The sequence below is a fragment of the Bubalus bubalis genome, chromosome 16 (genome assembly GCF_019923935.1).
Source record: "Bubalus bubalis isolate 160015118507 breed Murrah chromosome 16, NDDB_SH_1, whole genome shotgun sequence".
Classification (NCBI taxonomy): domain Eukaryota; kingdom Metazoa; phylum Chordata; class Mammalia; order Artiodactyla; family Bovidae; genus Bubalus; species Bubalus bubalis.
This window is the reverse complement of record NC_059172.1, coordinates 11,288,736-11,301,913: the sequence shown is the minus strand read 5'-3', so window position 1 is coordinate 11,301,913 and position 13,178 is coordinate 11,288,736. Positions and strand designations below refer to the sequence as shown.

Sequence of the window (13,178 nt, the reverse complement as noted above, 5' to 3'; positions counted from 1 at the left end):
ATGGAGGTGATAGTTTACAGTGTGATCCCATAGTATACAGTCTGTGAGAGTAATGATACGTGTACATAGAAAAATATCTGAACGATGCATAAGAGATCCTGACAGTGGTTGTGTCTGGGTGATACAGTTACAAGCGCTTTTTGTTTTCTTTCTGTACTCTACTCCTTGTAATGCTGTAACGAATGTGTTCTACTTGCCTATAACCTTTGTTTATCGAGAGAGGGAGAGGGGATGGTAATGGCCTTCAGTGTGTCTTCCACACAATGCCTTACCAACAGGACCACAGCAGGCGCCCCCAGATACAGTCGGCACCCACGGCACAGTGCCCAGCTGGGTGTCCGCAGCGTCGTCAGACCTCACCTCACCGTCATTCCTCTAACTTGTCATCTCCCTCCCTGAACCAGGTGCTGCAGAATCTTGGCAAAGACCAATATCCACAACAGTCACTTGAACAAATTGGCACCCGAATTGCTAAAGTTTTGGAAAAGGTAAGTCACTCTGTAGGAAAGCTGTAAACCGTTACCCGCTTTCTAACTTTTCCAGATCATTTGCCATTAAGTGGCCCTAACCTCTTCGGTTAGTTATTTACCACTTGGTAACTAAAAGGATGACATGAAGTAACCCCACACAGAATATTTTAATCATTTTTCTGTGACTTTTTCCATTACGTGGTTACAATTCTTTTTTGCTGCTTTGTTTACTTTCTGTGCTTAAATTTATGTGGTCAGTTTTCTTGGTTTTAGTCTACCATGGATAGATTCAGGTGATGCTACTAAGAACTCTGGGATCCAGGTGTGAGAAATAAGTCAAAGGTTCATCTTCTGGTGAATAAAGAATATTTGGTAGTTTGGATGGTGGGTGGGAACCATATCTTGAAATATCTTTTTTCTGAAGTCATGAAACAGAATATTTGCAAAACTTTGTTTTCTTACTTTATGGTTAAGAATCTATCCACTTATTATATGATATTGAAGAGGTGATATAACAGTGATTAAAAGAGTCTACTCAGCTTCCAGTATGACCGTGGCAGTATGGTAGGGAAGGGTAATCACGTCAGCTTAAAGGAGGGCACGTGCACACAGCCGTCACTGGTCCATGCAGTTCTGAAATTCACATGGCCACCTGTCACCAGTTCCCCCAGTTCCAGGGTAGGAAATAATCCTGGATTAGGGGCTGTTTTGGTTCCCTGGGGGTGGTTTCCTATTCTGATTCTCAGCTCTTCTCTCGAGGCTGCCTTTCCTTTTCCTTAGAAGTGTCCTGTATTTGCAGCTGAAGAGCTTCCTCAGCCTGCTGCCTGGGTATCCTTGGCACAACTTTGTAAAACTTTGTGGACTTCAGATTACAAGCCATTCCAAGAGGCAAAAGCCACGCCCACAGGTCTCTTCAATAAGGCCCCTCTCTGCTTCAAACCGGAGAAGGCAGTGGCACCCCACTCCAGTACTCTTGCCTGGAAAATCCCATGGATGGAGGAGCCTGGTAGGCTGCAGTCCATAGGGTCGCTGAGAGTCAGACATGACTGAGCGACTTCACTTTCACTTTTCACTTTCATGCATTGGAGAAGGAAATGGCAACCCACTCCAGTGTTCTTGCCTGGAGATTCCCAGGGACGGGGGAGCCTGGTAGGCTGCCGTCCATGGGGTCACACAGAGTCGGACATGACTGAAGTGACTTAGCAGCAGCTGCTTCAAACATGAGTCCAGGACAATACCTTTAAAATTCTTAGATGCCTTTTGTCTGACAGTCCGCAGGACTTAACTCAACACGCAGATCTTCCTGAGGTGTTAGTAACACAGGGTCCTACTGCTGTGTTTTTGATGTGATCTTGATCCTGAGGCCATAGTTTTACTGGTAGCATCTGGATTTGATTTCTTTTTTGTCAAAACCTTGTGCTGACTGGAGAAGCTAGTAATTGAGATGAGAAAGTTTCATTTTCTAACCCTGCAAGTCTCAGTTTGGAAGCATTTTCTCTAAATTCTGCTTAGAAACTGTGCAGTTCCTTTTTAGTTCTCCTCTTTTAATGCTTTACTATGGGTGATGTTTAAAAAACCATTTGTCACTTTCTGCGTTCTTCCTCAAAGCCTCGCTAGCCAGATCCGCAACATCATTAGGTATTTTCCTATATTCCACATAGAGCCTCCCTGTTGGTTTTGCCAGTAAATGATGCCTCTCCTCCAGCCTGCAGGAGCAGTTTCCTCAGTGCTCCTCCAGCCTTCATTAATGATCTTGTTGCTGTTCCTTCAGCAATATCCTGAACCCATTTCCCAGAGTACTGTCAGCATGCTCTAAGTTTCTGTTACAGCAGCAGTCTGTTCTTGATACCAGATATTGTTTCCAGCTATCTTTTTTGCTTAATAAATTAGACCAGAATTGAGTGGCTTAAAACAAAACTATTATTTGCTTAAGACCCTACAACCTGAGCTGGACTTCCTTCTGATCTGACTTGGAATCATCCATGCAACTACAGACATACGGAGTCTCAACTGGGGCTGGCCACCAAAGAATCTGGAGTGATTGGAATAGATGAGACACAGCTATATATTGTCTCTCTCCAAGCAGACTCTCCAGCAGAGAAGCTGGACCTTTTTACCTGGTGTCTTAGGGCTCCAAGAGACTGAGAGCAAAAGCATCCAGGCCTTTCAGAATCCACGCAGAGAGCTGGAACAGCAGCGCCTTTACAGTGCCATCCGTCAAAGCAAGTCCCAGGGCAAGGGAGATACCCTTCACCTGCTGGTAGCGGAAAGACTACGGCCCATCTTTAATGGTGGATCTTTAATCCACCACAGTGCCTTTCAAAAGGAGCAGCAATGAAACCGACAGCTTCTCAGTGGAAATGATAAAAACTAGAAGCCAATGCAATGACATCTTTAAGGTACTAAAAAAGAAAACTGCAAACCTAGAATTCTTTTCCAGCAAAAATATTCTGTAGAAATTAAAATGAAATAGATAGGTGTTCAATAGAAATTCAGAGACCTTGGCACCAGTAGGCTTGCACTGAAATAAAAATTAAAGGGAGTTCAGAAAAATGATCCCAGACAGAAATATGGACATGCCAGAGGGAAAGAAGGACACTGGAAAAAAAATATAAATGAAGACTAATTGTACAAAATGATAATGCACTGCCCTGAGGAGCTTCACCTTTATATATAACTAAAATTCATGGTAACATAAACGATGGCAGAGAAATAAATGGAGTTTAAAAGTTCTAAGTTTTAATTGGTATCGGCCAAGTCATAAAAGAAAGTTTGCATTGGACTGTAATAAGAATGTGTGTTTTAAGTTCCAGGCTAACTACTAAAAATGGTTTTAAAGTGTAATTCAGTGGAAGGAGAATGAAATAATGTAAAACATTTGATTAATCCAAAGAAAATTAAGAACGGTAAAAAGTACATAAAAATAGACCACAGATAGTAAAATAGTAGATAAGTATATCATTAGTTCGCTTCAGAAAAGATTTATAATTAAAGCATTTTGTATGGAATGGATTTTTTTAAATCCAACTATATGCTGCTTTGGAGAAGGCAATGGCACCCCACTCCAGTACTCTTGCCTGGAAAATCCCATGGATGGAGGAGCCTGGTAGGCTGCAGTCCACGGGGTCTCTAAGATTTGAACACGACTGAACGACTTCACTTTAACTTTCATGCATTGGAGAAGGAAACGGCAACCCGCTCCAGTGTTCTTGCCCGGAGAATCCCAGGGATGGGGGAGCCTGGTGGGAGGCCATCTGTGGGGTCGCACAGAGTCAGACACGACTGAAGCAACTTAGCAGCAGCATATGCTGCTTATAAGAGAAACTCTTCAAATATTAGGACACAGGTTGAAAATACAAAGATGAAAAATACATCATACAAACAATAAAAAAGGACAGCAGATACAGCTATACTCTTATTTAAAAAAAAAAAGAAGTTTGAAGCAAGAAACAGTTAGAAGGGCTAAAATGAGGGAAAAAATTGATAATTTGAGATGATATGGAGCAACCAGAACTCTGATACATTGCTAGGGAGAATATAAAATAGTAGTTATTTGGAAGACAGTCAGATAGCTTATTAAAAAGCTAAGCATATATGATCCAGTATTTTACTGCTTGGTACTTAATCAAAAGTGAAAGTGTTAGTCACTCAGTTCATGTCTGACTGTTTACAAGTCCATGCTCCTCTGATTCTCCAGGCAGGAATACTGGAGGGAGTAGCCATTCCATTCTCCAGGGGATCTTCCTGACCCAGAGATTGAACCCGGATCTTCTGCACTGCAGGCGTATTCTTTACTGTCTGAGCCACCAGAGAAACCCCATGAAAACTATGTCCACAAAATACTTGTTAAAAAATGTTCACAGCAGATTTATTTATAACAGCCAAAAACCTGGAAACAGATACCCATCAATAGGAGAATAGATAATCAGGGTTATATTTATACAGTGGATACTATTCTACAAGAAAGATCCTACATCCATATTGATGAATCTCAGAAATATTGTGCTATTAAGTCACTGGACACAAAAAAATGTATAGTGTATAATCCCAACTATACAAAATCCTAGAACAGGCAAAATTAACCTCTGGTCGTAGAAATCAGAAGAGTGAATTGCTTTGTCAGGGGAAGGGGTTGATTGGGAAGCAGCTTGAAAGGACTTTCTGGACTACTGAATGTTTTCTGTGTCTTTAAGTAATAGTCAAAACTGAATGTTATGCCTAAGGTCTGAGCATTTCTATTTATATTATACCTTGATTTTTTTAAATGAAGTTTAGATAAAGGTTTTAGACCACCAGAAACTGAAAGATACATGTAATCAACAGACTTGCATTAAAAATCCTGAAGGGATTTTTTTCAGGCAGAAGGAAAACTATTCCAGGTAGAAACTCAGAAAAAAGCAAAGAAAACAGCAAGAGTACATACTAAGGTATATGTAAATAAGTATGTTGATACAAAATAATAACAGTACTGTCTTCTGAGGTTGCAGTTCATAGCTACAGCAGTACGAAAGGCAGAGAGGAATTACACTGACCACTGTAGATGGTCCTAGATCCAGTTAGACATTTCATCCTCACGTAATTGGCCTCACTTGGCGTGGGCTTCACTCAAGGATGAGGGGCCAGGGCTCCACAGCAGCAGGCTCGCACCTCCAGGACAGCACGCACTTAGGCCAGGGCATTCTCTGCCCGCCCTTCTTTCCTGCCAAGTGGCTATTCAGGTGCAGGGGAACAGTCAAATGGTTAAAAGTGAGGACTGCCCTGACTTACATGCTCTAGGCTCCATATGAGAACCAGTATCTTTTGTAACAGCCCCACATGCACAGGGCAGTAGAAAGGGACATGTTAGCCACAAGAGCCATGGTGCCCAGAGGCTCCCAGCTGTGGCTTCCCACCAGGTGCTTAGAGTTGTTCCCAGTCTTTTTCTTTTTTCTAATGGAAAAGTATCTATAGGCTATACATTTAACCAACTATACTGAATTACAATTTTAAAATTTTATAATTATAAAATTTTAGCAGTAGACTTGCAGTGAAACATGTCACAAGTGGTTAAGATAATTCATAATTCTCGGTGACGACTTGAGAATTTTCTTACCATCCTAAACATTGAGGGCAACAGTATGGTTAGAAGTAAAACAATAACTTTCAGTGTTGATAGAGAGACACACATTTGGTAAACAGTTCTTTTAGTGGGATTGATCGTACAGGTCCAGGTGTTGGGTCAGCTGCCTACCATTGCTGTTGTCCTCTCATCCTAGTGTGGGTCTACGTTTGGGGTCAGCAGTCCTTACTCTAGACCAGTTCAGAGCAGAGACTCTTCTTAGGTGAGAAACATGGATCCAAGAGAAAAGTCGCTTTAGTTTCACTGTGCATGAGCTAGTTAAGAGCATCTGGTTAATGGTCCTTTTATCTGGGATAGACACAGCCCTTTAAATGATGCCTTTCCCAGTATGCAGAAGCTGACTGAAGGTCATGGGGCGTTTGACCTTCATCCAAAGATTAGAACCTTGTAAGAAGCCGGTAAGGCTGCTGGGAACGTGCACGCATATGCACGTGCAGTCACAGTTTTGTCCGACTCTTTGTGACCTGTGGACTGTAACCCACCAGGCTCCTTTGGCCGTGGGATTTCCCAGGCAAGAATACTGGAGTGGGTTGCCATTTCTGCCTCCAGTTTTTTCCAGTCTCACCAGTCCAGTTATGGTTTACCAAGGTCATTTTTACTGTCAGCTGTCTTGCCTGGTGACAGCTAACTTTTGTCCTTTATTAGGTCTTCAGAGAAATAGAGCTAGAAGGTAAATCCAACATGAGGTTTCATTATAGGCTCACAGACCAACCATGACCTTATTAGCTTTTTAGCACAGTAGATCTCAGACTTTAGGGTACACTGCAGTCACCTGGAGGACTTGTTAAGACATATTGCTAGGCTTCTATGACTTCACTTACTGATTTAGTAAGTCTAGGGTTGGGTTGATAATTTACATTTCTCATAAGTTCCCAGGTGACTCTGGGTGATGTTGCTGATCTGAGGATCACACTTAGAAAATGGCAGTGATAACAAAGCAAAAGCACGCTTTTCCCATTTACCTTTCACAAAAGAACAAGGATCGCCATATCCTCTCTGCTTCAACTTTTAAAATACTTAGTCATTGTCCTTTATTGTTTCTTGAAAAGCCCATCTATAGTTGTCTCTTTAGAGAGTTTTTAGTTTGCATTACCATAATTATCAGTAAGTGTCAGCAGATGACACTGGTCAGACTCCATTTTAGGGTTCACTTGCAGACCCCTCAAAAAGCTGCCCAGCTTGCAGCCGAGGTTACTCGCACGCAGTGGCCTCCGTCGAGGTCTCGCCTACGGTGCCAGACGCGCAGCACGCTGCCGCCATTGCTGCTGCAGTCTGTTTGTGTGCCAGGTTGCCACACCGTCCTGTTTGACCTTGCGGGCTAGTGCAGAGGTAGTTCTCCCATTTTTGTCCCCAGTTCTTTAGGTGGTGGCTTGTGAGCGCTACTTTGTGCTGGTTGGATCCCCGGCCAGCCCAACTTGGGTCAGAGCCAAGCTGCTCCACCCCTTGTCTGATCCAGACCTAGTCACAAACACGGAGTCCTGAGTACCTGTGCTTGTCTCCTGCCCACCCCTTGTCAGGCATCAATGCCGCCTTTGGCTCAAATGCATCAGCTACACCACGGGAATATGATTCTTGCCAGTCAGCCCATTTTCAGCCAGGTTTCTGGTCAGCTCCCATTTCATGGAAAGTGGGGCGTTTTCTCTTACCATAAGTTTGTCTGCAGCTTTCATCCATTCCTACAAGGGGAAGATTTATCCCGTCACACAGTGTCAAGCCTTTGCCATCAGTCTCTGAGAAAGTCAGCCCCCACTGAGGCTTCAGTCTTCCCAGCATCTGCCTCCCCGTTCCATTTGTTTCATGGTGCTTTGGCCATTGAACCAAGGATATGAAAGTCTGTTTCATTGATGCTACTGCTCTGCAGTGCACCCTGCCTCTTGTTTGAAGCCCAGCTCAACAGATGTTTCATAGTTTGCACAACCCAGTAGAGCAGTTGTCTTGCTTTCACTCTGGAGAATACAGAACACATAGCAAGCCAGCAGGGCAGCTTTTCATGTATTTCTCCACGAGTTCCCATAGCTCTCTGACAGCAGTCCTGGGGACTGCTCTCTACTCCAGCCCCCGAGTTGACAGCTCAGGGATAAGGGATCAGGACCACATGGGTGAGTGTGGGAACCATCCTAGCCTGGAAGTCTCAAGTTCCAGGTAAGAACCAATGCCTCTTATAACAGTCCTGTGGCCTAGAGTCCAAGAGTTCTAACTAGGGACAGGAAATGTCACACAGGGGAAAACTCAGAGCTGGGTCTTTCTACCAGGTCATCACAGTCCACTGGCAGTTCAGAGTCAGGTCATCTTTACCATAAGCAGTGTTGCCTAGTAACATGGGTGACATTCTGCCTTTATTAAGCTTACAGGGGTACACAGCTGAAAACACAAGATTCATTTCCCATGAATACACATGGACAAAATATTAGGCTTTAGCATTACAGGAAAGTAATAAAATTGAAGTAATAATTTATATTTTTAGTCTGTAATAAATCAGAGATGCATGTTGTACTTTTAGCTAATCACTAAAAGAACAGTTAATGTATAATTAAGGGAAAATGGAATAATAAAAAACATTTGATTAATTCATAAAGGAGGCAAGGAAGACAAAGGAATATAAAACAGGTGGTGAAATAGAATGCAAATAGTAATATGATAGCAATAAACCCAGTTTATCAGTGATCACAGTAAATAATACAAAAGGATTACATACCTCAATTAGAGTGCTCACATCAGACTAGGTTAAAATGTTGAGCCCAATTATATGCTGTTTGCAGATAACACACTTGTAATACGATACAAAACAGCTGAAATTAAACAGATGGAAAAAAGATAACATCAAATAAATACTCATCAAAAGAAAGCTGTTGTAACTATGCTAATAACAGACAATGTAGAATTTAAGGCAGGAAGCATTACTCTATAGATAAAGACAATTCATAATGATAAAGTGGTGAGTCCACCAGAATATGGAAAACTGTGTATCTAGACAGAACCAGTGTCATGGTTTCACATGGTACCGACAGACATTAAACATCGACAGATGTAAAGGGAGCAATGAATCCATGATCAGAGTACTTTAACATACCTCTTAATAGGTGACAGAACTAAGCAGACAAAAAATATGATATAGAACATCTTGCGACTATACATACTTGACATAACTGATATTTCTATCATGCCACATTCAACTGTGACAAAATTCCTATTTTAAAAATGTATGTGGGACATTTACCATACTGATCACAAGCTGAATCATAAATTAAGCCTCAGTTAAATATTAAACCATTGAAATAATTTAGAGTTTATTTTCCAACCATAATGGAATTAACCTAGAGAAAAAGATCAGAAAAAAAAAATAAGGATGGAAAATTCCCAGTGATTTTGGTGAGATGAATAGTGTACCTCTCCCTGGTGGCTCAAGATGGTGAAGCATCTGCTGGAAGTGCAGGAAGCTCAGGTTCAGTCCCTGGGTCAAGAAGATCCCCCTGGAGAAGGGAATGGCTACCCAATCCAGTATTCTTGCTTAAAGAATTCCATGGACAGAGGAGCCTGTTGGGCTGCAGTCCATGGGGTCACAAAGAATTGGTCACGACTGAGCAACTAACACTGTCACTTTCTGAATAACTCACAATTTGGTGAAGAAAGCAAAATTAGAAAATGTTTTTAAATGAATGACAATAAAGATTTTGTATATCAAAACTTGTGGGATGCAGCTACAGCAATGCTTGAGGCAAGTCTGTAGCAGTACAAACTAATGGATACATTAACTTTAAAAAAAACAGGCTGAAATTAGTGATCTATGCTTCTATCCCAAAAAGCTAGAAGAAGAACAAAATTAGACTGAGATATTTCTGGCCTCTATGTTTGGCAAAAATTCGGAAGTTTGTTAGGATGCCCTTGGTGCGACCTTGGGGAAACTGGCACTGGCGTACACTGTTGGGAGAAATGCAAAATCGAATAACCTGAGAGGAAATAGATACCTAGCAAATTATCTATCCAGCAAGATTATACATTCATTACCCATTCATCCAGCAATCCTACTTTTAGGAATATTTCCTAAAAATACAATGGCAAAAAAATTATCTGACAAAAATACCTATGAGTAAGACTGTTGACTGTAGCCTGACTTGTATTAGTGAGCAAACAACAATCCAAATGCCCAGTAGTAGGGGGTTGACTGAATAAACAGTCCACTATGGTTGTTCATTGTGTGTGAAATCCACACAGTGGAGGCTTCTGCAGCTGTCAAAATGAATGAGGACAATCTCTATAAACTTATATTAAATAATCTCCAGAATACAGCAAGTGAAAAAAAGAACAATAGAAAAAAATTATACCTCAGATTACTACTTATATCTTTTTAAAATAGCAAGTTGTAGGGAGGGAGAATATTTGTAAAAACAAACATTTTAAAATGAAAAGACTAACTTTGAAAAAAAAATTTTAAATGCTGTCCCATGGAAGAAAGATAGAAATAGGATAGAAAAGACAGGAAACAAAGCCAGCTTTCCTTGAATCCACGTTTTTTTACTTTGAAACCAAATATTTTGCATAATTACAAAAATTTTTAAATAAGGTAATTCCTAATTAAGAGTAAAATTGAGCATAACTATGCATTCCATTGGTAGTAGAACCACATCAAGAGAAACTATTCCAAGTGACTTTAAAACACAATTATTTGGGTGTGCATCCCTAATGAAATTTACCCTAAGAACAAAGGAAAACCTTATACTGTTTTCAGTAGTACTGTTGCTAATAATATTAATGTTATTCTTTTGGGATTATAGCTGTATGTACTGCAAAGTAAATGAGTAATTTTGTTGGTGATTTGGAAACTGGAATTTTGAATATGGGTGAAAGAACATAGAGATGTGAGAACAATGACGTAAACATCTTTAGTCTTAAACTGAAAGTATAAGTAAGAATTCCTGATATATTTATTTGATATATTTACACATATGCTGGCTTTATTTTGCTAAAAGACTAGAATCTGTGATTAGCCCAGTATTAGTAAGCACCCTCAGTACCCAGATTGTGGTCTTTAGATACTTTTCCTCTTTAAAACAAAGTCTATAATAAAAGACAAAGAAGGGCATTATGTAATGATAAAGAGATCAATACAAGAAGAGGATATAACATTCACAAACATAAATGCACTCAATACAGGAGCACTTAAATATATAAAGCAAATATTAGAAGACCTAAAGATTGACATGGTTTTTCCTGTGGTCATGTATGGATGTGAGAGTTGGACTGTGAAGAAGGCTGAGCACTGAAGAATCGATGCTTTTCAACTGTGGTGTTGGAGAAGACTCTTGAGAGTCCCTTGGACTACAAGGAGATCCAACCAGTCCATTCTGAAGATCAGCCCTGGGATTTCTTTGGAAGGAATGATGCTAAAGCTGAAACTCCAGTACTTTGGCCACCTCATGCGAAGAGTTGACTCATTGGAAAAGACTCTGATGCTGGGAGGGATTGGGGGCAGGAGGAGAAGGGGACAACAGGATGAGATGGCTGGATGGCATCACTGACTCGATGGATGTGAGTCTGAGTGAACTCCAGGAGTTGGAGATGGACAGGGAGGCCTGGCATGCTGCGATTCATGGGGTCGCAAAGAGTCAGACACGACTGAGCAACTGAACTGAAAGATTGACAGTAATACAATAATAATGGGAACTTTAATACCCCACTTATATCAGTGGACAAATTAATCATCCAGACAGAAAATCCATAAGGAAACAGTGGCCTTAAATGACATTAGACCACTTGGCTTTAATAGGTATCTATAGGACATTCCAGGCTTCCCTGGTGGCTTAGATGGAAAAGAATGTGCCTGAATTGCAGGAGACCCAGGTTCAATCCCTGGATCGAGAAAATCCTCTGGAGAAGGAAATGGCTACCCACTCCAGTATTCTTGCCTGGAGAATTCCATGGACAGAGGGGCCAGATGGTCTCCAGCCTATGGGGTTGCAAGAGTTGGACACAACTGAGCAACACACACACACACACACACACACACACACACACACACGTTCCATCCCCACACAGCAGAATCCACATTGTTTCCAGGTGCACATGGACTGCTCTCCTGAATGGACCACATGCTAGGACACAACACTAGGCCCAGTAAATTTAGGAGCATAGAAATTATATCAAGCGTCTTATCTGACCACAGCAGTATGAAAACTAGAGATCAGTTACAAAAGAAAAATGGGAAAAACAGAAACATGGAGACTTAACAACATGATACTTAAAAACCAACAGGTCAATGAAGAAATCAAAGAGGAGATCAGAAAATACCTTGAGACAAATGAAAATAAACAACTTTCCAAAGTCTGTGGGACACAACAATAACAGTCACAAGAGGGAATTTTGTAGCAATGCAGGCATACCTCAAGAAACGAAGAAGATCTGAAACAACATAACCTACCATCTAAAGGAATCAGAAAAAGAAACAGGGCTTCCCTGGTGGCTCAGTGATAAAGAATCTTCCTGCAATGCCGGAGACACAGGTTCCACCCCTGGGTCAGGAAGATCCCCTGGAGAAGGATATGGCAACCTACTCCAGCATTCTTGCCTGGGAAAGAAAAAGAAAAACAGAGCCAGTTGAGCTGTTTCAAATCCTGAACGATGATGCTATGAAAGTGCTGCATTCAATAAGCCAGCAAATTTGGAAAACTCAGCAGTGGCCACAGGACTGGAAAAGGTCAGTTTTCATTCCAATCCCAAAGAAAGGCAATGCCAAAGAATGCTCAAACTACCGAACAGTTGCACTCATCTCACATGCTAGTAAAGTAATCCTCAAAATTCCCCAAGCCAGGGTTCAGCAATATGTGAACCGTGAACTTCCAGATGTTCAAGCTGGTTTTAGAAAAGGCAGAGGAACCAGAGAGCAAATTGCCAACATCTGCTGGATCATCAAAAAAGCAGGAGAGTTCCAGAAAAACATCTATTTCTGCTTTATTGACTATGCCAAAGCCTTTGACTGTGTGGATCACAATAAACTGTGGAAAATTCTGAAAGAGATGGGAATACCAGACCACCTGACCTGCCTTTTGAGAAACCTGTATGCAGGTCAGGAAGCAGCAGTTAGAACTGGACATGGAACAATAGACTGGTTCCAAATAGAAAAAGGAGTACGTCAAGGCTGTATATTGTCACCCTGCTTATTTAACTTATATGCAGAGTACATCATGAGAAACGCTGAGCTGGAAGAAGCACAAGATGGAATCAAGATTGCCGGGAGAAATATCAATAACCTCCGATATGCAGATGACACCACCCTTATGGCAGAAAGTGAAGAGGAACTAAAGAGCCTCTTGATGATAGTGGAAGAGGAGAGTGAAAAAGTTGGCTTAAAGCTCAACATTCAGAAAACGAAGATCATGGCATCTGGTCCCATCACTTCATGGGAAATAGATAGGGAAACTGTGGAAACAGTGTCAGACATTATTTTTGGGGGCTCCAAAATTGCTGCAGATGGTGATTGCAGCCATGAAATTAAAAGATGCTTACTCCTTGGAAGGAAAATTATGACCAACCTAGATAGCATATTCAAAAGCAGAGACATTACTTTGCCAACAAAGGTCCATCTAGTTCAAGGC

The 13,178-nt window shown here is 41.3% G+C and overlaps 1 protein-coding gene and 1 long non-coding RNA gene across 6 annotated transcripts in view; one reads left to right on the top strand and one right to left on the bottom strand.

The window, feature by feature from the left end:
* Window positions 1-13,178, top strand: part of TTC17 (tetratricopeptide repeat domain 17) — a 126,458-nt gene that overhangs the window by 96,506 nt on the left and 16,774 nt on the right. For 3 of the 5 annotated variants that reach the window (XM_025266201.3, XM_025266200.3, XM_025266204.3), the window contains one exon: window positions 405-488. In XM_025266201.3, coding sequence (XP_025121986.3) covers window positions 405-488 — 84 coding nt within the window. Of the gene's footprint in view, window positions 1-404; window positions 489-1,269; window positions 1,518-2,403; window positions 3,207-13,178 lie in introns of those variants that run through there. The other 2 variants (XM_006067223.4, XM_025266202.3) reach the window with 2 other exon arrangements.
* On the bottom strand, window positions 5,084-12,064 carry LOC112579564. Its single transcript, XR_006640073.1, has 3 exons — window positions 12,005-12,064; window positions 8,285-8,378; window positions 5,084-5,180 (listed from the first exon to the last, which is right to left on the bottom strand). It is a non-coding gene; the product is annotated as an uncharacterized LOC112579564 (long non-coding RNA).